The sequence below is a fragment of the Clytia hemisphaerica genome, unplaced genomic scaffold (genome assembly GCF_902728285.1).
Source record: "Clytia hemisphaerica strain Z4C2 unplaced genomic scaffold, Clytia hemisphaerica genome assembly, whole genome shotgun sequence".
Classification (NCBI taxonomy): Eukaryota; Metazoa; Cnidaria; class Hydrozoa; order Leptothecata; family Clytiidae; genus Clytia; species Clytia hemisphaerica.
Window position 1 is genome coordinate 165,169 of NW_027104041.1, and position 24,048 is coordinate 189,216.

Sequence of the window (24,048 nt, forward strand, 5' to 3'; positions counted from 1 at the left end):
ATTCGCGCTAGTTCTTGTGTGGTAAAGCAGGGAAATTCCCTTTGAACAACTAAAAAATCCTCTAGAAAGTGAGACAGGGGTATGTGGAATACATACTAAAAAATCAAAAAATCACATTTTTTCTATAGGAGCCTAGAGCCTTCTTAAAGCATGTCCAAGTTTACCAAGTTTACCGTTTCCACCCTCTAAAACATGACAATCTATTTATCAAAACATGTGGAAAATTACTGTTATCTGCCTGAGACGGAAAAACTTTTAACACGTTACAGGTTGATTTTAGAATAATTATGCTTTGTCGAAATGATATAAACAAAAAAAGAGAATATTTGCGACAAGCTTGTCTATTCAGAAGTAAGTTCCTGTTGGTAATTTTTAACTTAGTTTTGAAAAGCGATTGAGAAACTAAGACAAACTTTCAACCTACCCGAGTCGATCTTGCTTATAATACAAACAAGATTGTTTTTTATAAGAAGTATGTTTACCCCTATATCAAGCTCGCATTATGCTTAGCATTCTATTATTTTTCTTATTTTCAAACAATAGAGCCATTGTTTAAGTACCAAAAACTGAGCCTGAATATTCTCATAAACTTAATGCTCGTGAGAAAAAAAAACATGTAAGTTGCACATATTTTTGTAAAACAAAATTAAACATGAACACCGGAAATTCCATTAAAACTTCAATGTCTTTTTCACTTTTTAAAATATCAAAACTATCTGTGTTTCTGTGATATTACTCGGCTAATAAAGTATAAAAATGTTCTATATATAAATAAAATAATTCTAAGTAATATAAATTATACACAAGCTCAATAATAATCTGTTCGGGAAATTGCATATAATAATAGTGCTGCGAAATTCCGCAATTTTAGCGTTGTCAAACTCTTTTCCGCTGCCAAATTTGACAACGCTTGCCAAAAACAGGGTCGTAGGGTAACGAACGGGGTCTCGAAATCATGTGAATTTTGTAGAATAACCCAAAAGTAAACTTTGAATTTCTAAGGATTTTTCACAATCATTCATGATAGTGAGGCTACTTCAAAAAAGCGAGAGTTTGCCTGATTTTGCTTGTGTTTTCGAGAAAATTGGTTGGCGTTGATCTGAGTTTTAAATCACAAGCTTCAATTGGAAGCTTTGAGTATAATAACATCGCACTACTGTGAAAAAATACGAAATATCACAAAAGTTGCGGAACTATGCCATTTGCCGAACTGCATGATGTAATGCTAAGTTCAAATCATGGAGAAAAATATACCCATATCAGGAGAGATAAATGTCTAATTCTACGAATTATAGAGTGTTTTTTAAAAGCATATTTTGAAAATAATCTAAAAGTTTTCTAAAATTTAAATGAAATGAAATTGCAATCATTACACTTTTTTCGAAACTGAGGTCATCTCAAAATTCGAACTTCGAATTTGGAAATAATTTCTACCTAGCGAGCAGGTACTTCGTATACTGTTTTCAAGATTTTTTTCAAAATTTCAAGGCTTTTGCTCGCTTATAAAAATGCTTTGATAAGTGTGAATATCTTTTGATCTATTTGGCCAAATGACATAAAAAATATTCAGGGTCTACCCTTTAAGATAAATTAGATTGAAAAATAATATCAAATAATTCATTATGTGAGTTCTATAGATATTCATATTTTGTTCAATTTCAAAAAAGATGACTGGCGAAATCAAATTCAGAAAATTTTGCGATCTTTTGAAAGATTGAATGCAAATAAAGTAAAGCAAAAAGAGCAAGAAAAAATAAACAAGTCAACTATAAAGTTGGAGGCAGAAAAAATAAAAATCGGTCTGTAATTTAAATAGAAGTGAACGAAATCAACTTATAAATACATAAACAATTATATATATGTTATTCCGGGGTGACACCATAGATATCATTCATACACGAAAACGCGTATAAAATTGATTAACTTTTTAACGCTTTCTAACATGAGGGCGTCCTGGCCAAGATCCTTAACTACAATCATGGTCGAAATATATTGAGAATTCCGGTTATTTTAACGTTTTTCAAGATTTAAAGTTCCGGCGAGAAAGTCGATTTTGGGCTATCTCTTTAACTTAATCGAATATTTCGATTTGGGATGGGTTGGCAGACTTCCAGGCTATATTCTGAGTCTTATTGAACTATTTTTGAACTTTTAGATCGTCAGATCCTAAGTTCGTAAGTCCTAAGTCTAGCGTTAAAACTCTACCCTTCGAACCTATACTTTAGAGCACTTACAAATCGATTGTGGTTTCAAAACTTTCTGGGGAATTTTCATTTTTTCTCAAATATTATGACCTTAATTATAGATAGATCCCGACCGGCGATAAAGACGTTTTGACATTCATATAACGTTACGTAGGCACAAAAGCAGAATAAAAATGGCTAATATCCAAACAGATCCTAACTGCTCCGCGCACGGCAAAAATTCCTTGTAAAGGCTATGTTTCATGCCGATACTCGCCAAATTTATAACCTGGTAATATATTGTGCAGTTTTTTATTCATAGAATTATATTTCACAGGTCTATCGACCTCTACGAAATAATTTTAGATTTATAAAATATTGTCTAATTCATAGCCCTTTATACACACGGTATCACCCCTTAGTATCAATCGTTTTTCAAAGGAAACGCTTTACGTAACTGTTCAAGAAATACCCATGTTAGGATGGTGTGCGGACCAAGGCGGATCCAGCGTGGTACAAAACCCTGTTGAATAAATATCAAAAATTAATCAGTTTTTATTATTCTGTTAGTATTCAAATTTTGGTCTCAAAACAATTTAACGGTTATTTTTGATGTCATATTTCCTAACGGACGCACCAGAAAAAGTCGGGTTTCGGCCACCGTGTTTCTATTTTTAGTAACAAACACATCCCCCCCCCCCCAAATATTTTCCAAAGTAATCTTTTTTTACTTTAAAAAATCTTATATATACAGTTTAGAGGGGTGAAACAAGGGTGAAAAGTTTCTTCGTCGCCCAACCATGGTGGGCAACATATTTTTTTGGCCCCCTCAATTCGATTGTCACGCCGGGGGCCATGAAACATTTGTCAAATCCCGGCTTTTTTCGGGTTTTTTTTCCATTAGGAAAACGACTCATGCATATCAAGAATATTATGTTAAAAACCAATGGAGCTTTTAAACGACATTTCTGAGGCTGTTAACATAGAAATTACTTGTTTGAGTTACAGCGAAATCCATTAAAGTCGCAGAATATATTGAAAAGCGCACCCTAAATAAAGTGGACGTAAATGAAAACACGTCTAGATGGTTTGAAATTAGTTCGAATAAGAAAATGAAGTGAGTCTTACTCGGTACAATCCTTTGAAGATACCATCTTTTGATATGTCTTTCGCACAATGATAAATACCCTGCGCAAAAAAACAATTATGGATGAAAATTTAAGTCCCAGTAGCATGATATTTTCCTTTGATTTGTTTTTGGTGAGGTTTCTGTTCCGTTAGCAATCCACTTGACACGCAACGTTGTTTCAACGTTCATTTAACGTTATATGGACGTTGTGATCATTAGATGAACGTTGAAATAAACCAGCTGCGCTGGAAAGTCAGCCCAAAAGGCTTAGAAGGCTTAGAAGTACAAATAAGAAATATAGCTTTGTTAAAATCTGAAAAGCTTGAAAGAGCGTATCTATTTGCTTGAAACGTTCAGACGAAAAAGTAGTGGTGCATAGTGGGATCCGTCCAAAGCAGAAGTCGGTGAAACAAATTAATACCATTGCTGTATTGAATTTGAATTTCGCTCCTCAAAATGACAGTTGATGAATTAGCCAATGAAAGCTTGTTTTAGTTTCTCTTTTCAAACTGCCTCAGAAAAAAGCGCGATTTTTTGTGGTCCAGTCGTTTACTCATTTTTATTCAGTGAGTGAGTCCTGCGCTTGTTCAACTGTTAAAAATGTGAGTCCAAAATTGGACTCACAGCTCGAACCTGTCTAGTTTATATCAGAGATATCAGATTATAAAAAACACTCGAGGGGTGTCTTGTCATGACAATAAAATAAAAGACACAAATAGAAGAATTTCTACAAGTAGTATACAACTTAACATTATTCAAAGAAAAGTAATTTCTTTAATACTCACTTTCTCTATAATTAGTTCTCTTTCTTTATTTACAATGCAAAAGTATCTTTTATTAACTATTGAATATGACGCAAAAAAGAATATTTTTCCTTTTTTTCTTATTCTTAATTATACGCGTCTTTTTATGTTATGTGTTTTTCTCGTCCTATTTTATCTTACTAAGAAAAAATTATTTTCGCGCGCTAAGTAATTCCGAAATCCTGTTTCCCGAAAATAATCCGAAATCGGAATTAAAACTTAAAGTCTTAACGACGACGACCAGCGGGAAAAAAATCGTCGAACCGATTTGAAGAGTCACCTGGGCTGACTAATAACGTAGTGGTGCCAGCTGGAAACCCACCTGATATTCACCAGGTTTAGCATTCATCATCCGTGTTTTGATGACGTCAAACGGCTGTGTGATACTTGTCGCTATCGTTCCCTAGAAACAAATAAACATAAATATTCATCTGTCGGCAAGGCGGAGCCGGGACCTTCATAAACCCTAGACTAAGTTTTATTTGCCATCTTTGATTATAGTTTCTTCCGCAAGGAAGCCGTATCAGTGTTAAAGGTTTGTCTAGCGATTTTGGTTGGCCGGAATTGAGAAACTGACCCCAGTGGTTCATCCCTTCTACTTATGTTAGAGTCAAAAAAACACTGGTCTTTTTGTAAGGCTTTTGTCTCTTTTATCGTTAAAAGATGGAGCTTACGTACCAAAATCGATTTATTTTGCAAACTTTTTAATCATGTGATTAGAAAATAGACCAATTCCAAGAGGAGATTTAGGTAACGTGATCAAAAGTCAGAAAGCTAAAACAATACATTGCCAGACCAGGGTTTTTTATAATGACTATGGATACAGAAAGCGGAAGTAGAGTATCATATTTACTCTCAGCTTCCAGTTGGTTACCGCTTGTTCGGATCAGATTATCCAGTCTAAGCGACTCATTTGCTGAGTTGGTGGGAACTTAAACACCCCCTCCCCCTTGATAATACTTAAGAAATTTATTTTTCAATTTTGTCCAGATTATTCATCAATACAATATTTAATCCTCTTCTTCCTCTTCTTTTTAACTGACAGCTAACAGAGTAATGGTTGATTCCACTCTACAATCCCCCAACAAATATCTTGAGATAGAAGAATTCTAAACATTATTGAAAGATAAAAATCCGTCCCCCGGACCCAAGGCCACTAACAGTGTTGAGTCCGGAAATGGCAGAGAACTCAACGCTGACAATGGGGGAAAGGGGGAAAGGGGGGAAGGGGGGGGCATGTTTCAGATATAAATTAGGGGATTGTAGCTCTTCGGGCTTTTAACTACATGGGGAGAATCGAGGAATTCGCTTACTGCAAAAAAGCTACCAAGGACATGCGTAGGGACATTATCTTTGAAGTATCTGCGAGAAAAAAAAAGGGTATAAATTAGATTTACGCAATCATTTCCCAACGATACTTAGATATGGGTCCTACTTTCAACAAAAAATAGCGAAAAACAGTCCCAAGTATCGTATTAGAAAGAATGAATTTTCTTCGTCTTCAATGAAACTATTCTAATATTCAAAAATTTCAAGAAAACCTTTTTCGTGAATCGAGCTTTTAAAATATTTCGCACTAAAACACTTTTTTTACTCAAGGTTTTAATTAATTCATGTACAATCAGGGCTAAAATGTGTCAAAATTTACTTTTGAGAGCAGTTATGTAGAAATGTGACGGTCAAAAATTCTTCCGCGAGATTTTTTCACTAAATATAGAAAACTTACCCTGTCATAATGAGTATCTGTTTTGTTTGGTCATAAGTTGCTACCTGTTTGATGATTGAAGAAGAGGAGTAAAAGGTTACTAAGCGGAAAGCAAGGTAGACATCCCGTGAAAAATACCTTAATGGTATTAAAATTCGCGTGTATTAAATTTCGCGATTGCCAGTTTCTGGAAATTTTCACGTGTATTAAATTTCGCGATTCACTAAATCGGGCATTTTCAAAAAGTGGGAATACGGAAAGAAAATGACTGATTTTGCTTGAAACACAACGTATTGGGTGTAAACATACCAAAAATAGTAACAAAACTAATGGCAAAAATAGTAACTAAAGGGCTACATACACTACACAATATATTGTCAGGCAATATATTGATGATATATTGCTGAGAGCCGGCCGGCAACATATTGAAAAGGTGTCCAAAATATATTGTCAGCTAGATTTGCAATTTTCTAACAATACAGGGGGATCGTTTACAGAAATAAAATTACTTTTTATAATCGAGCACATGTTATTTACGTCTTACATTACGGTCCGAAAAAGATATTGCCAAATATTGTACGTCAATATATTGTGTAGTCTAAGTAGACCTTAAGTGTCACAAAAAAAATCGCTATTTTCGGCGTATTTTGAAAATTCTCGCGTGTATTTAATTAATTTTTAATTAATATTTAATAAATTTTTGAAAAATTTAAACGGTATTAAAATTCGCGAAATTTGACCTAAAAAATCGTAAAATTAAGTACCCGCGAAATTTTGTAACACGCGAAATTTAATACCATTAAGGGCTCTGACCATAGTGAATTTTTCATAATTGCCGTGTTTAAAATGTGTTTTCTGACTGGTGTAACCAACAAAACTATGGCATGTTATACATTTTCTGTTAGACAAACTATTCTTGAATCTGAAAATTCAAAAATTGCATTGAAAAAATTTGATGAAGAAGAAAATGAAGACTTTTGCGAGGAAGAGTATTTCAACTTTGAAGAGCTTAGTTTCGGCGAAGAAAAAAACATTTTGAAAAAATTTTCGCAGTAGATGGTGTATCTTTTACCGAACAATAAAAAATTTTGCGGAAAATTTTTGCAAATGCTTCTTTGTCTCAAAATCTTCAAAATAGTGGATTTTCATCAATTTTTCATCTGGATTTTGCTTAAAAAAACAGTCATAACTTTTGACACATCTTTTTAGAAAAATTTTCCGCAAAATTTAAAATAGTTCAATTCTTTGCGGACAGTTTGAAAAAACTTCGAAACAAAAAGGTTAATTACCCATTAAAACTTAGCACTTTTTATAAAAGAAGGTGATGCAACATATTATTAACGTCTTTTTAAAGTTCATAACGTCATTTTTGCAATTAAGTTCTTAATTACTCTTAAGGTATTTGATTAAAAAGCAATTTATAAAGGCAATTCTTTGTTAAAAGTGTTAAAGAATCTAAAACATAACTTTCATGTTCAGATACTAAAATCAATTTTCCGACTATGGTCAGAGCCCTTAAGGTATCAGGTTTGCTTTTTGAACGAAAATCAAACGGAAACTCGTTGAAGGCAAATGAAATATTTTAGCCAGTACGTCATTGATTTCAAAGCCTCGAAGGTGCTAGATCAGAAACTCCTGGATGGGAAAACGTGAAACGTTCAGGACAAACGTTCCTTTAATTGTAAAGAGTTCATGTTATGAATTGACGTCAAAAAGTCGTAGCATTGATATCCTCTCAAAGGTAAAGATTTTCGAAGTCATTCCTTCCTAGGAGACTTGGCCACAGATATCTTATATAAAACACTAGATAGAGCTACTCTATCTTTTCCAAGCCAAGACAGGTGAAGCTAAAACAATGCGCCATCTTTGCTGAAAGTAGGTCACAATAGGTCACAGTAGAAATCTTGGTTTTCACTGTTGAAACTTTTTTGACATTTAAATAACTTCAAAATTTCAAGGATCTCGCAAGCTAATTTGTGACGTCACTACATTCAAGATGGCGAATTGTTTTGCTTCAAATAGGGTTGGAAAAGCTCTATCTAGTACTTTATTTAAGATATCTGTGGACTTCATTCGTGGTGTTAAGGGTTAGTAAATGTAAGTGCAAGTTCAGAATAGATCTTATCGGAGTTTTTGATTTTTTCTTAAAAAGTGATGCAGTGTGGGAATGTTTCGGGAGTATTACAATAGAAATCTCTTAAAAATCCCTCGAAGGAACTCTATTGTAATACACCTGAAACAATCCCACAATGTATCGCTGTTTTAGAAAAATCAAAAACTCCGATAAGGTCATATTCTCACATTTGATAAACCTGACGTCATTTCCTTGTCAATTCATTACCAGACCTCTCAAAAGCCGACCGCACCGTTAACGGTTTTCTTTTGTACATAAGTGTTTCCGTTTCATATCAGACACATATTTCATATCAGGACAGTGTCTTGCTATTGTTATATTATGCTGATATAAGCAAAAATGTTTTTCTTTTCCTCTTTCTGGCCAATTTTGCTCCACATCTATGCCAATCCAATGCAAAAAAGCTCGTGAATTAAAATTGATGAGTAAGCAAATGATATCACTCTTATTTAAAAACAAAACCTTTAACGGTTGATAGGTGTATTCCCAGCTGGCACACAGCGTTGTTTCAACGTTCATCTAACGTTATATGGACGTTGTGATTGTTAGAAAAACGTTGAAACAATGTTGTGTGCCAGCTGGGTTAAGAAATCTCCAAACCTGTCCAAGAGTCATGAAAAGACCTCTCGTTGCCGTCATCGTTACACCAGCAAATAACGTGTGGAATCTTTCTGAAAGTAAAAAATTCCCATATTCAAAGTTATAAAGGAAAAGAAATTCTTAAGACGTACAAACAACTCTAGAAACGAAAATCGCAAAATTTAATGTACAAACTCATAATCATCAAGCTTCAACCAAACGAAAATCGCGAAAATTAATGTACAAACTCATAATCATCAAGCATCAACCATAATTATCAAGCAAGCAAAAAAAAATCAAATCAATTTTGACATTTTGAGTAGGTCAAAATTTTCAGCTTTTTAAACATAACTTTTGTTTTGATGGACTGAATTGAAATTGAAGTTTTATACACCAAAATTTAAGTGGCTTTCTTCTGTACAATAAAAAGAGAATCAACTGGAAATGTTTATCCGTAAACTCAAAACAATTTGGCAAACCTGTATACTTTATTTTGGTGCACCCGGTACAGTAAAAGACCTATATGTAATTTGAAAATGTTATTATTCATTTCATATTTAAATCTAAAGAGATGGAACAATGGACAAAATTAACCAAGGTCCTTACCTTCGACTACCACACGATAAATACCATCAAACCCATGTTTGTAGCTGAAGAAAAGTTTAAAGTGAAAACTGTATTAGAAATGTAGCAGTGAGCAAGATCATTCATACAAGCTGCTCACAATCCTTAGCAAAATTAAAAGACGCTTGCCAATCAAGACAAAAAACGAACATAAAATTGTTTTCGAATTTTGAATGGTTTTAATAAGAGATGGTTGGTTGACCAAACCTCCTAAACAAAACTGGGCGAATATGAGTAGTTATTATTAGAAAGGGGAATAACCAGGAAAAATTTCCTATTTCTAATTCTGCCCAAAGCTCCCATTATGGAGATGAACAGAAAATCTATATATTTTGTTTTGTTAGGAAAACTGAAATTTCTTACATGATAAAGCAGTCAATCTAATTGTTTTCGCGAAAAGAAGACTACAGGGTGACTCACAAAAAGTCACGTGTCAGAACACAACTACAAGTAGAAAAGTTTTTGCGTGTGTATGTCTAGTTTCACTCACACAGCACTGTAATTAACAGTTAAATTGTTACAATGAAACAGAAACGCAATAAACTTATAAACATGATTAAATTTTCTACTTGCAGTCATAGTTTGACATATGACCTATTTTTCGGGACACCCTTTTTAACCGCTCTCCAGAGGAAGGGGTACGTTACATTGTGTTCTTGCTAGACTGGATACCACTAGCAGAGACCTTTTGAGTGCCGCTACGCATGACCAATTTCTTAGCACCCGCCGAGGCGGTTGGAATGTAATTGACCTCTTCCTCTACCTTCTTTTGGATATAGTTCTAATCAGGTCTATAAAGGAGTCTACCGACATGCCAAAACGGCAAAACTGACTTCGCCATGCCGAGAATTCTCTCATCACGCCATTTATACACCAAAAAAAAACTCTCCCATCCCATCAATCACGTATCACGCTTTTCTAAATCATAGATCATGCCATCACGCTAAAAATCACGTCAGCGCTTAAACCGCTGGGGACACATTTTTAAGTCAATTTCGAGGTGAAACTAATTTTATAAGAGTGAGAGTTTATAGATAAGTGTTATACTTTTGTGAAGTGCATTGTGTTACGTATGTGATGGTCCTGGTAAGCATGCTGTGCATAGTTGAGTGCAATAACAAGGGTATCTGAGAAATAATTGAAGCCTAAGTCAGAAGAAATATTATCATGCAGAATCAAATACACCTACCAACCCTTAGAAGCGCGGTCGGCTCTTTAGGGGACTGGTAATGAATTTACAAGGAAGATTTATTCTCGGCGCACGGCATTTTTTCAATTCTAAGGAAATTCCCGCAAAAACTCTAGAAACATTTTAGAGAGTCTCTGCAGTCTCTACAGTCGAGTGCAAACTATTTTTAGCATTCGAATTAATCTTAACTTTATTGACATTACTTTATCACTTCAATGAAAGGGCATCTTTTGTATATGTTTCACAAGAGCACTCCTACACTTGTGTTTTTGATACATTCGTCAAGGATAATTTCACTTGTATTTTCGTCACAAGTCCGACCGCGCCGACAAGGATAGACAAGTTTATCCATGATATGCACCACTGCAATGACTTCATGAAATTGGGCTTTTCCAGAAAATTTTGAATATGGGGGGGTGGAGGATATAACATTTTTTAGAAATAAATCTACCCCCGGATATCGTGACTTTTGACCCCTCGGACAGCAGGTCTAACCCCCGGACAAGCATTAGTTGACCCACAGGACACTCAAAATTACCCTCAAATAGAGCAAGTTTACCCCCCCCCCCGGACAAGGCACGAACGTACGAACATTTTCTGGAAGAGCCCATTATGTTTTTAATCAAGCAACCAGCTATTGTAAAAGTTACGTTATGTCAGCAAATGTCACAGGGGTGCATATCCTGAATAGAATATTATCTTCAGTGCTCTACTCTAAACCCCAGATACCCTGTAAACTTTGAGGGGTGAATATTGGTAACTTACTTTCTTCGCATATCTTTGGGCAGTCTGACATCATTTTGCATTCTAAATGGAAGAATCAAAGTCTTCATAAACCTTGACATGTATCATTGTAGATCATTGTAGATCCTTGTAGATCCTTGTAGATCATTGTAGATCCTTGTAGATCCTTGTAGATCCTTGTAGATCCTTGTAGATCATTGTAGATCCTTGTAGATCATTGTATGTATCATTGTAGATCATTATAGATCCTTGTAGATCATTGTAGATCCTTATAGATCATTGTATATCCTTGTAGATCATTGTAGATCATTGTAGATCATTGTAGGTCCTTATAGATCATTGTATATCCTTGTAGATCATTGTATATATCCTTGTAAATCATTGTAGATCCTTGTAGATCATTGTATGTATCATTGTAGATCATTATAGATCCTTGTAGATCATTGTAGATCCTTATAGATCATTGTATATCCTTGTAGATCATTGTAGATCATTGTAGGTCCTTATAGATCATTGTATATCCTTGTAGATCATTGTATATATCCTTGTAAATCATTGTAGATCCTTGTAGATCATTGTATGTATCATTGTAGATCATTGTAGATCCTTGTAGATCATTGTAGATCCTTATAGATCCTTGTAGATCCTTGTAGATCATTGTATGTATCATTGTAGATCATTGTAGATCCTTGTAGATCATTGTAGATCCTTATAGATCATTATAGATCCTTGTAGATCATTGTAGATCCTTGTAGATCATTGTAGATCCTTATAGATCATTGTATATCCTTGTATATCCTTATAGATCATTGTAGATCCTTGTAGATCATTGTATATATCCTTGTAGATCATTGTAGATCATTGTAGATCCTTGTAGATCATTGTAGATCCTTGTAGATCATTGTAGATCCTTGTAGATTTCTAATCAACTGATGAATGCGTAAGGAAGAAACTTAAAGTATTGAGAAGAAATACACCATTTCTTAATCATGTATCATTGTAGATCTATACTTTGCCAGCTGGCAAACAACGTTGTTTCAACGTTTATCTAACGTTCACAAGGTCCATTTAACGTTAGGTCAACGCTGAAACAACGTTGTGTGCCAGCTGGGTTATGTCGCATAAAGCGTTCAATTTCATTATACAGTCTTGGCGAAGAAAGTGGAGTCCTCAAAAAGGCGATTTTGAATAACTTATTGAAGTCATTGCACAAGCTGAACGATATTTCTTTCATGACTTTGAGTCACCCGATTTATAGACGCAAAATCTAATAGTACTTAAAATCACTTGACATGGGAAGATCTTTTTACATGCGCTGTTTAAAGATTTTTTTTGTGTTTAGTAGAGGACCAAGCCTGGGGTCCCGTTAGCCTAGTTAACTAAGCCCGTATTCACAAGGCTAGGACACACGGCTTATGTCAATAAAGTGTTTTTATTATATTTATTACATTTTTTATATTTACGGATTTTAAGTTTGCCTTGGAATACTGGCTTAGGGAAAGGGCGCGTTCATAATATGAACGCAGGATTCGGTGAGCTTCTGATTGGTCAGAGTGGGTCACGTGGTAAAAAATCGGGAGTTTTCGTGAGTGATAGAAGTTTATAATTATTTTATCAGAAAACGAGTAGAAGAGGTGGGACTCATTGAATGCAAGATCTTTCTTCGATTATATTATGATGTGAGACTATTACAATGAGAGAGCCGAGAGATATATTTGGAATACTGTATCAGAAAAAGTTTTCAAGACCTGATCCCGACCTGATAGTGCTTCTCTTGTTTTTGGGAAGAATTGAACTGATGAAGAAAAAAGAATGCTATTCGTCGTAAAGACAGCAAAAGTTGCTTGTTTCCAGAATGGCAAATAATAAAGTAAAGATTTGTGATTGAACATTGACTATAGTATGTGGCAATATATAAGAGAGAGTACTTGTACAGATCCTATGCTGTAGTTCTGTATTCTAATTGGATTGCATGTCATGATATTGTATTATACTGTAATCGGCGTAATGGATAGATGATAGACAGTTCTTGGTTTTTGACTGGTTATGGCTTCTTGTTGTTTTATGAATTTGAGACTTGATGCTCGATTTTACAGACAATGACATCTTTCGTTTTCGAAGAACATAAAATTGTCGGTGCTTATGTCAGTGACAGCTATACGAATTCAAGACTCAAGAAAATGTTTTTTTGGGGGATTACATTGTTTTGTATAATACGGTATTTTAGCCTGCTAGTCTAAAGTAATCTTTATTTATTTTGTTGAAGGTTATTTTTATGATGAGCTTTGTAAAAATCGTACAAAATACTTTTATGTCAAATCACAAAATTATCACTCAAGAAACGAATTTGTCTCTTGTTGACTTTTCCATAAAACACGAGCATAACTTTTTGAAAAAATGAACAAATTTTTCCTTCACTCTCCATCGGCACACTTTACAATAGAATTTCATTTTATATTTTACAAAAGGAGCGCATAAACTGTAAGACGGAGGGTTTGTTTATCTAATCTTACAATAAGAGCCAATCAGAAGATAGAAAAAAGACAAAATAAAAAAATTCTAAATAATGTTTTGATATTATGTTCTGTGTGTATATTTTTGATATGAAACGGAATTAAGTCAACGACGAATAATTATGCAAATTATGTAAGTTTACGTTATCCCTCGCCGCGAAATTTGAATTGTCGTTGTTGTCAGTTGATAAGCTACCGAGTTTACTGTCCCTAAGCTAGTTATTCAGTCACAACTTAACCATCAGATTTATCCGAGTGACTGAATCAAACTAGCTTAGATTTCTAGGCTAGGGTCCCGTGACATCTTTCTACGACCCAACCATTTTTAGTCTATTCCAAAGAACAGTATACTAAAATATATTTTTGAGAGGGAGGACGTGGATTAGGCCCGGGAAAACTTTTTATGACTAAAATAGTGACGCTATAGGCAAAATTGCAAGGGGAAATAAGGGGTAGGAAAATGGCTGATTTTTTAAAGTCAAAATAAACGAAAATTATTGATACCATCTGAAAGAGCATGTAAATTCTGAGCAAAAAAATGTATTATAATAACCCCTACTAGTTGCTGTTTATTTGGGGTGCCTAAAATTCAGAAGGTACCTTATTTTCCTAGGGTGGACTTAAAACATGTCATGTCAAAAACCAAAAGGGTAGAAATGGCTCAGTATTCAATTCTAAATGGTTGAATTCAAACCGATCACTACTTGCTAAAATACTAGCAGTATTTTTAAAGGATGTTGATTTTGCCAGCTAACAAAACCTAAACAGTTTGGAAGATTTTTAAAAATTAGGAAGTTATTGCATTATAATGCGAAATTTTACTCGAGTTTTTTAATTGAATTTCTTTGATTTTTCAATAAATGGACCACAAAAGTAATTGACGTATAATTTAACGATGGTTTATGATTTCATAATTTACCTGGTCAGAACCATGTCTGCAGGATTGCCAACAACACCAGCGACAAACCCTAAAAACCAGAAAATGGACCATCATTTAAAAAGTTTAATGATTTCATCCACCTTGTAAGAAGGTGTACAGTTTAAAAACTGTTTAATTCTTTAATAATTGATCCCATTTTTAAAACAAAATTTGAATGATGAATTTTTCGACCTAAGCTTAATGTAAAGAACAAGTTAAGGCTTTGAGGACTCAAAAACACCGAAATTCTTGATAAAATGGACAAAAATATTCATAAAATGAGAAAAATAAGAACATGTTTAAGGACATTTTTAGGCTTAAAACTCAAAAAGTTAAGAACATCCAAAGGCTTCAAAAATTTTAGATGTTCTTATAAAAAAAACGTGTATAAAGGTTATGCTTATAAAAAAAGATTGTATTGTTTTGATACTGTTAAAGGAGACACCGACTCTCTACTTTGCAATGATTGGAGACACCATCTTTGTCAACTTGTCAATAATCATAAACAAAGAGCTACATATATCCACAGTCTTATATAGCTTTGAACGATTATCTCTATACAACTGGCCTAGAAACATGAAAAACTTTAATTGAAAGAGGGTTTGCTTTAATTTGTATTATTTTGTAAAAAAAATGTCTCTCTCCAATTTAGAATTTTTTTTTTCGAATCGGAAAAGAAATATATATAAAACTCACCACTTACACAACCAATAGCAAGCTTCTGATAAAACGGTAAGGCATCTAAAGGAACAATTTTAAGAAATATTATGCAATTTAAAGTAAATCTCGTGATAACAACATATTGGATATAGATCTTACAATTCTTTACGTAAAATTTTTTAAGTGGTATATAGATTATTACATAGTGCAGAAGGTGTGGTCTTTGGGTCGATGAAGGGGAGGAGGGAATAGAGAGGTGTTTTGAATTACTACCAACAAAATACCACATTAAAAATGTCTTCAATATGAAAAATGGACATTGATTTGGACATTGATTTCTTCCAAAGAAGTCAAGATACAGCAAATTATATAATCCTGACAAAATAAGATATATAAAAAATTGCTTATCCAAAATGACATCCCTAAAATTATCACTTCCAAATAAAGATCCTCACTTTCTAAACCGTTCTTGACCCTTGAGCTTTGTACTCAGTCAAGTCTGACTTAACTCATTACTAAAGATACTTCATAAAAACTTACCATTACGATTTTCCAGTAGTTTTGCACTGAGTCTTTCATATAAGGCAAAACGTGTTGTGTTGTAAGTGAGCTAAGCAAAGAAGAAGACAAACAATTACAAAAATGTTTGAATGGGATGAGTGTAGGTTAAGAGTCTATCTTCCCTAATACCCTGTTAGGAAAGTACTTGGGATTTGAACACGGTGCAAGTCTGTGATCGGAACATTCACAATAACAAGTCAGCAGAATGTTAGTGAGACAGTGATATTATACAGATCGGGAGTGAATTTATATTGAGTTTATTGTTCTACACCTGAAGTATGAGCTTTGATATTATCAAAATGTCTATCTTCTAAAATGTCTGAATACTATAAGAATATCATAGAATATCAAAAGTCAAATTTAATCGTTTCAAGTGCCCCTGAGACTTTAAATTGCATGATTACATAGACCTTGTACACTGAAGGAAAGAAGATGTAATGATGAAACCTGTCGTAATATGGAAGCACTGATACCACCATACAACCCTAAGAAACCATCATTCTTGATGACTTTCAAAGCAGTTGAGATTAATCCTCTATTGGTTGTTTTTGCTTGCTGTAGGTGAACCTAAAATAATCATATAGTAATGAAGTGAATACAGTAGCTCTCATGTTGTCTTCTGACCAGCCACCGAGAGCCATTCGAAAACCAACGGATCCAGCAAGACTTGAACTCATAACCATGCCATTCGTGGGCATTTGCTCTACCATTGAGCTACGGGTCCATGTGGAACTCGAGGACTTAATTGCCACTTGGTATAGTTGGAAGTGAATTTTGGTTTACTGACTGAACAGAGACAGTGAATTGGGAGAAATATCTATTATATCTATTAAAAAAATAACATCCCTGTTTCAACTTTGGTTTATTAAAAGGTTAAACACCCAAAATTTACACATCAAAGCCTAATGTGACTTATTATGTGATTCGAATCTGTTTAAAGTAGACAAATAATTACATGGTATTGTATTCTACCTTGAGCAGATCCAATGGATGAGTGAACATGACCGCTCCAGCACCAGCTGGTCCACCCAGGTACCATCTTTGTCTTTTTGGTTTATTGCTCATTGATCAGATCCTATTATAAAATTAATACAATAGTTAAAAGTAGGACAAAGAAAGTTAATTAATTTTTCTGATAATAAAATTACATATTTCTTTTTTTTTTTAATTGACAATATACATTTCAAATTATTGAACAATCATTTTCTATCAGAAGACAGACTCTTGTCTAGGGGTAAATGGATCCTATGATGTCACTGGATTCCCAAAAAAAACTTCAAAATGCAATACTTAAATTGAGCAATATATTGTTCTGTTATCGAACTATCAGTCACGGAAATCCTTGCATTTGCACGAGGTGTGCATTTGCAATGGTTTCAACGATTTTTTCCGACCCTGTGCAAATGAGCTAGAACATGTAAGGCAAAATGCGTGAAAATTCACAAATCTCAACTTTAAAATGAAAATGGCATAAAACGAAGACGAATGGCATTTCATTATTTCTTTAGAAGATTCTTTATTAGCCTTTTTAGAAAATTTATGTCTACGGGTTAAAATTTTGATCTATGCATTTTTTTATAATCAAGTGAAACATTTTTCCACTCTGTGTAAATGCAATAAGTCGCAGTGATTGAGTGTATTTGCACGGGGTTTTTTCATCACTTTTGTTTTCGACCCGTTGCATTTGCCGCATGTCGAACCCTGTGCAAATGCAAGGATTTTTGTGACTGAACTATAATCAAACAGTTATTTCCGGTAAAGTTAGATTACTGTTCGATTTGGTTCGGTAATCGAACATTTATTGTTCGATTAGCCTGATTAGTTCAATGAAATTCGATTGATCCATTACGAAAATTGGTTCCATAACGTTCGGTTGACATCGCCTGTAATAGGCCATTGCCATGACAGCAACATAGGGATGTCTACAGATATCTTTTTTAAAAGAGAAGGACTATAAAAATGTTGCAAATGGGAGGGTTTTTGAAAAATCTTTAAAGACTGCAGTGAACGTAAAAGTCAAACAGCTCGTTTGTCGTTATAAAATATATGGCGTTTGCATGTCATTAAGGGTGAGGAGGCTCTGGAACACTTCACAACTTTTATACATATACAGCTTGTTGCTGCAAAGGAAAAGGTAGAGGTAAGACTAGCCTAGTTTCTAATCCTGATATGGGAGTTTTAGTCTAGGCTAAGAGTCAATATTGTCAATATACCGGGTCCGCCACAAAAAAGTTTCTCTCTTTAAAAGTAATTTTCTCGAAATTTAAAAATTTTAAAGGAACCATTCCTATTTTATACAAAAGAAGAAAAATAAACTTAAATTTTGATGGGTCATTTATTGAATTCGATTCATTAGATCAAAAGTTATGCTCAATTGAATAAAAAAGTTACTTTTGGAAAGTGCTCAAAAACGTTAAAAATCGACCTATCAAATTATTCAGAAGCATAATTACATGATATATCAGTATTTTTGATTCAGTCATTAAAAATGATAATTAGCTGTCTAAATGACCTTTTGTTATCTAAAGGAAGGTTGAATTTCAATGAAAGGAAGAAAGTTCGTCGAAAAAAGCCAAGAAATCTGATAGAATTCATAAAAATACATCAAATATGGGTTTCGAGGTAGATTCAGCCTTACATAGACTTAATCCAGTCTAGAACCAAAAATCTGAGGAAAATTTCGGTAAAACTAAATCAAATTAATTTTGATGAAGATTTTGAACCCTTTCGACCCTTCAGTTTCAAAATTTATGTGTTTAGTTAATGAAAAATGTTCATAATCATGTAAAGGCTATTGCGATTGCCAAATTTAAAGTAAAAATTTGATAGGTCGATTTTTAACGTTTTCGAGCACTTTCTGAAAGTAACATTTTTATTCAATTGGATATAACTTTTGATCTAATGAATCGAATTTAATAAATGACCCATCAAAATTTAAGTCTATCTTTCTTCTTTCCAATGAAATAGGAATGGTTCTTTTGAAATTTTTAGATTTCGAGAAAATTAGTTTCAAAGAGAGAAACTTTTTTGTGGCGCACCCGGTATATAATAGTTTTATTATACTGTATATACATTTTTCGTAGACTGGTTGGAATACTTTCTTTTACTCGCGGGATTGATGGTAACTTTTCATCTTCGTTTTTTTTTAAATGAAGCACAACCGAAAAAAAATGAAACTTCAAAAAGTTGCGTATTTCCAGTGAGTAAACGATTCTGACAATTAACAAAATTGATGATGATGATTTTTTTTCGGTCAGGCAAATGTCTCGTATTGGGGGTTCTAGTCTTGACCCCTAAGCCTATGCGAGATTGAAGCGTTTGGGTAAACGAGACAAAACTCCAAAAAAGCTGGTGTTTTGAAGCGCTTCCGTGCGATCGAAATGTCGCTGTTTGTGACGGACTGATTGTCGATATCAATCGCGCATGGCTGGAAGACCAGCCTACAGCTATGTCGAAATAACAAGACGCATGTCGATATTAAACGACTCTACGGTACAGTCAAGTATCAATATTTGGGGTATTACGAAAAATCAATATTTTTGATGAATTTTTGCCGTAATCGCTTTCGTTTTTAACATAAGGTCTTAGCAATGAGCATAGTTACAGGGCATTGAGAAAAAATCCTAACATAGAAATTCAAAAAGATTCACACTATCATATTCTGCATTACAAAATACACCTGTTCTATGTTGGGTTTTTGCGAAGCGAATGTACATGAGCGAAGCAGTTTTGCTATCGTGTGTGCGTACCTTTAACTTTCCATTCTTTCAACCATCTATAAGGCAGGAGATGGGAAAAACGTTTAGTATCTCCGAGTCGCGCGACAATGAATATTAAGGGGATAAAATATGAAGGATATTCCCGGAAATGATAGAGAAAATTATCTCCATTACATTAAATTTGACGTATTCGAATTTGAAATTCCGTGTATGACTACATGGCTCATATTCAATCGAGCTCCGAGCGAGAGAACAGTAGAGTGCCTTTTTTTGAGACGGACAACGTTATTTTTGAAGGCACGTCGCGGGAAAACATCACTGCGGTGCTTTATTCTCCTTGCAGATCGGGGAACATCGCCCGGTTCGGAAGGGTATTGATGATTAGACCATACTGGTTTCTAGCCGTCAAAACATTAAGATGGCGGCAACAAATTGACAACAAATACTGCTCCTCGGTTATTTTTCTTCGATTTTCATGCTTCAAGAGTCGAATTGGATCATGTTTTTTGTCTGATTGGCACAAGAAATGGTGGATGATAAAGTTTTCTTATTATCCCTCCCTGGATTTGATGTTTTGTTTCAATTCTGTTGGTTTGGAATGAGAGATGCATTTTCTTGAAAAAACAGGACATGTTTGCCAATTTTGACAACAAAATAACTTGAATTTTACCTGTACATGTTAAAATGAATTGTAACAGGGCTAGTGACTGAATATTTTTGGAGAAATCTGACCATGTTGTGCCTGAAAATGAAACACTTGCAGCTTTAAAAAAGTCTGGAGAAATTCCTTGCCTTACTATATAGATTGAATTTTACTTGGTGCTTCTTCTACAACAATGACACTCAACTGGTAATTGAAACCTCTTTGAGGGGGAAATTATATACGGTAGCGGCTTATTTCCAACTTTTGAAGCTGACAACCACAGCCAGCAGCCCAGGCGGCCTGATGAATAATAATGTTATGTCAACCTCTGAAAAAGTAAGCTGGATGTAAACAATTGGAATTATCACCTTTCATTGAACTTCGAAATTATCTTCCGTTTTGATTATAATGTGGAAAATGTGTCGTGAAATATGAAATTATCTTCGCTTCGGAATGGGTTTAAAATATATGGAAAACTTTTGTAGCGAACCATGAACTTTTCATTGCATGTGTTCAAAATTTGGAAAACTTTTGTCATGAGAACATGCAGCTTGCTGGAAAAAATTTGTTTTGCTATTTTTGATAACTTAAGATCATTGAAATAGAACTTTAAAGATAACTTTTATGTACACAAACAGTATGAAGTAATCTCTATGTATCAAGTACTAATGCACAAACTTTTAATTACAACTGGGTGAGAATATCTACTGTAAGAAAACGACGTTTGATACCTTGAACGGTCAACTTGATTTTCTTTATGATGGTTCATATTTATAGTACTTTAATGCGATAAACTTTTGCGGAATTAAATTTCGCAGTTGGGCGGGCGGCCAATCCCCAAAATTGATTAATGACTTAATTTTGTGGATGGCACTATTGTGTGATAACATTCTTACAATTTTTTTGCCTGTACTGTCAAATCACATTGGTCGTTTAAATGCGTATTATTAGCACTTCTTTGATGCCATTAAACATTCAAAAAGTATTTATTTAACATTTTTTGAGTTTTGTTTAGAAATATTTTGCTGATAAGGCCTACTCAAATTTTCAATGGGATTTAATTATGCAGATTTTTGGGGATGACACGCAAATCCGTGAAATCCGCAAAATTTAATCTCCACAAAAGTTTATCGCATTTAAGTATATATTTTTGCGACCGGGTCAGAAAAAAAGTTTTCTCACTGGACCGGTTTCCGGTAAAACTACACTTTTTAAATTTTCGCCTGAGCTTATAATTTTTTTTTTGATATGCATCTAAAACATGGAAAACCTTTGTCGTCAACTACAGTATATAATATTGTCTTCCACGTTTAAAATGTGAAAAACTTTTGTTGATTACAATTGCAATTTTTTTACGTACTAATTGAAAATAAGGAAATAATTCCTGTTACAGTATGAAATTTTTTTTTTTTACCTTTTTGATACCTTAAAGGAAGAAATTTTGGCGGAAAGAAAATTTGGCGGATTTGGCGGATTTGGCCAGAATCCGCCAAATTAAGTTCCCGCCAAAATTTCTTTTTTCCGCCATCCGCCAAATTAAATTCCCACCAAATTAAACTTTTTGAAAATATGATCTCTTTTAAGGTGTTTTTGCATTTTTTTTTGCTGTTTTTACGCCATTTTAAGGATAAAATTTTCAGCAAACGCCAAATTAAATTCCCGCCAAATTTAGTTTTTTCGTCCATCCGCCAAATTAAATTCCATCTAAAAAACTTTTTCGGCCATCCGCCAAATTAAAGGTATATATATTTTCTGAAAATAGGTCACCATCACTAATAACTGGTTTTTGCGCTGGTTTGCGTCGTTTTTAGGTTAAGAAATTAATTGATTGTTTGGTCGGCAGCTGAAACGTCAGAAAAATTGGATTTTCAAACTATGTGTTGGGCAGAAATCAAATCCAACGAAAATTTTAAATAAATAGCTACTGTATTGCAGTGTTCAGAAAATTAAGAAAAATATTATCAGTCAGTTGGACAGCGCGAACTAGTTATTTGTGATTGTGGCCTTATAAAATGTTATATAACTTTTCAGAATGCTTTTGGAATGGAAAATGGCTTCTGAGAGTGGAGTTTTTTTCCCTTAGGGCATTCTTTCAGATAAAAAACTTTTTTTCCAAATATACAAGACATTTTTCCATCCTTTTAATCTGTTGAACTTAAGTATAATATGAAATTGCTTCTTGTTTTGAAAGTTTTTTTCCTTTTAAACATTTTCAGTTATAAATTCCGTTTTTTTTGAAAATATGAAATATTCCTATTATTTGGAACTATATGTTTTGCTTGCAACTTGCGAATCGAGGTGGCTCTGGATCGCTTCGCAACTTTTATACATATACGGCTTGTACATATACGGCTTGTTTCTCGGTGTTTGTAGGCTTAATTATCGTCATACAAAGTAAAGGCTGAAAGGGGGTTCCGGGTTCATCACGAAAATAATCTTACCAATTGACATCAGCCATGTACAAAACTAGACAGAGAGAGGGAAACTCTAGTGTAACAGACTTTGTAAAAAGTTTTGCTGTCAGGCTGCGGCTGACAGTCTTCTTCCAGCTTCCGCGGCTTGACTTGACTTGAGCAAGATTGAGAAATAAGATAGTGAAGTGATTTCGTGAAAAAATACACGAACCTTTTTTCGCTGATTCAGCAAGTTGAAATCTTTGAAATGGGCGTGCAGGGGCACGGGGGAGAAGCGGCGGAACGGAAGTCAGTAGACGATGCTATTATGATTCGTGATTAGAGGGCAGAGTCAGTAAAAGCGCTAGCCTGCTGACATCCACTAACGGATTCGTGTTCCTATACTACAGTCAGGGAAATCCCTCAATTGCGGTATACTGCAATTGCGGTAGTTTTCAATCGTGATTAGCCTACAAAGGCTTATAACAGCTACATATAGTGCTGGTCGACAAAGATAAACAAACATCGACTGTAAAAAATCGTACAAGAAGATAGCTTTTCTTTATCAAAAGAATCTGATCTACGGAAAAAATATTTTGTCTGTGCGTTAAAAAGATATGATCAATTATGTACAAAAAAATGCCTGTTTTCTCCTTGAATCTTGAATTCTGGTTCTTGAGTATACTGCAATTGCGGTACATGAAAAATTTAAAAGTGACGTATATACTGCAATTGCAGTAAGAAATTACTACCGCAATTGAGGGATTTCCCTGACTGTACTACCTGGGATTTTTTAGAGGTCTGCGATTCAGACTATAAAAGTGCGGGAAAAAATACACATGCGCACTGCGCAGAGTCAGTATGTGCCGCCCTCTTAAGGGTACCTTTTTTGGACTTCCAAAGTCCCGCTAAGGGTGGAAAATTCAGAAAATCAAATTTGAAAAATTGGAAAATTTCAACTTTCGAAAGTCGGGCGGTACCCCCCCCCCCGTCAGCTCGCAACCCTATTACCCCCTCCCCCCCCCCCCGGGGTCAGAGGGCGCGTGAGGGTTTACGTTACGGGAATAGTGGCGGTGGAGTTTGGAACACTGCAACCTGCCCCCCGTGTGGTATTTACTTACGTCAACCTCCTCATTTCCCATCCCATATTATCAGCTTTTTTATGCTTTAACTATATGGCGCTAGATTAATGCGTCGTCTATCAGTAGTGTAAATAAAGCCTGGGATACACGGGCACGGGCACGAGGTTGTACTTACGTTACTTATTGACGCCAGAGAATCTATCTAGCAGTAGCAGCGCTATAGTAAGAATCAAAAAGCGTAAAGAACAAGGTTGGGAACGCTGTAAACACCTCAGCTACTGCTTAGCTTACTCCATCCACCCTCGTTCTAACCTACCGTTGTATCCTGTTTTTTCAAAGAGAAAACATTAGCGAGTTTATATATTTGCACTTTTGAGGACGGTACAGTGACTGAAGCGATTTGGAATCCGCAAAATCGAGGACGGTAAAAGTGCTAATTTCCCGTCTTCCTCTGTTGGTCAGGATCTA

At 34.5% G+C, this 24,048-nt stretch overlaps 1 protein-coding gene across 1 annotated transcript; it reads right to left on the reverse strand.

Annotated features, from left to right (window-relative positions):
* Positions 1-1,691: 1,691 nt before the first annotated feature.
* On the reverse strand, positions 1,692-22,690 carry LOC136811809 (mitochondrial dicarboxylate carrier-like). The gene is made up of 14 exons (XM_067068436.1): positions 22,547-22,690; positions 16,716-16,818; positions 16,191-16,310; positions 15,723-15,792; positions 15,219-15,263; positions 14,523-14,571; positions 11,112-11,153; positions 9,140-9,183; positions 8,555-8,625; positions 5,842-5,885; positions 5,429-5,477; positions 4,438-4,518; positions 3,312-3,371; positions 1,692-2,706 (listed from the first exon to the last, which is right to left on the reverse strand). The coding sequence occupies exons 2-14, from the start codon at positions 16,806-16,808 to the stop codon at positions 2,608-2,610; spliced, it is 867 nt and encodes a 288-aa protein (XP_066924537.1). The 5' UTR covers positions 16,809-16,818; positions 22,547-22,690; the 3' UTR covers positions 1,692-2,607.
* Positions 22,691-24,048: the final 1,358 nt, after the last annotated feature.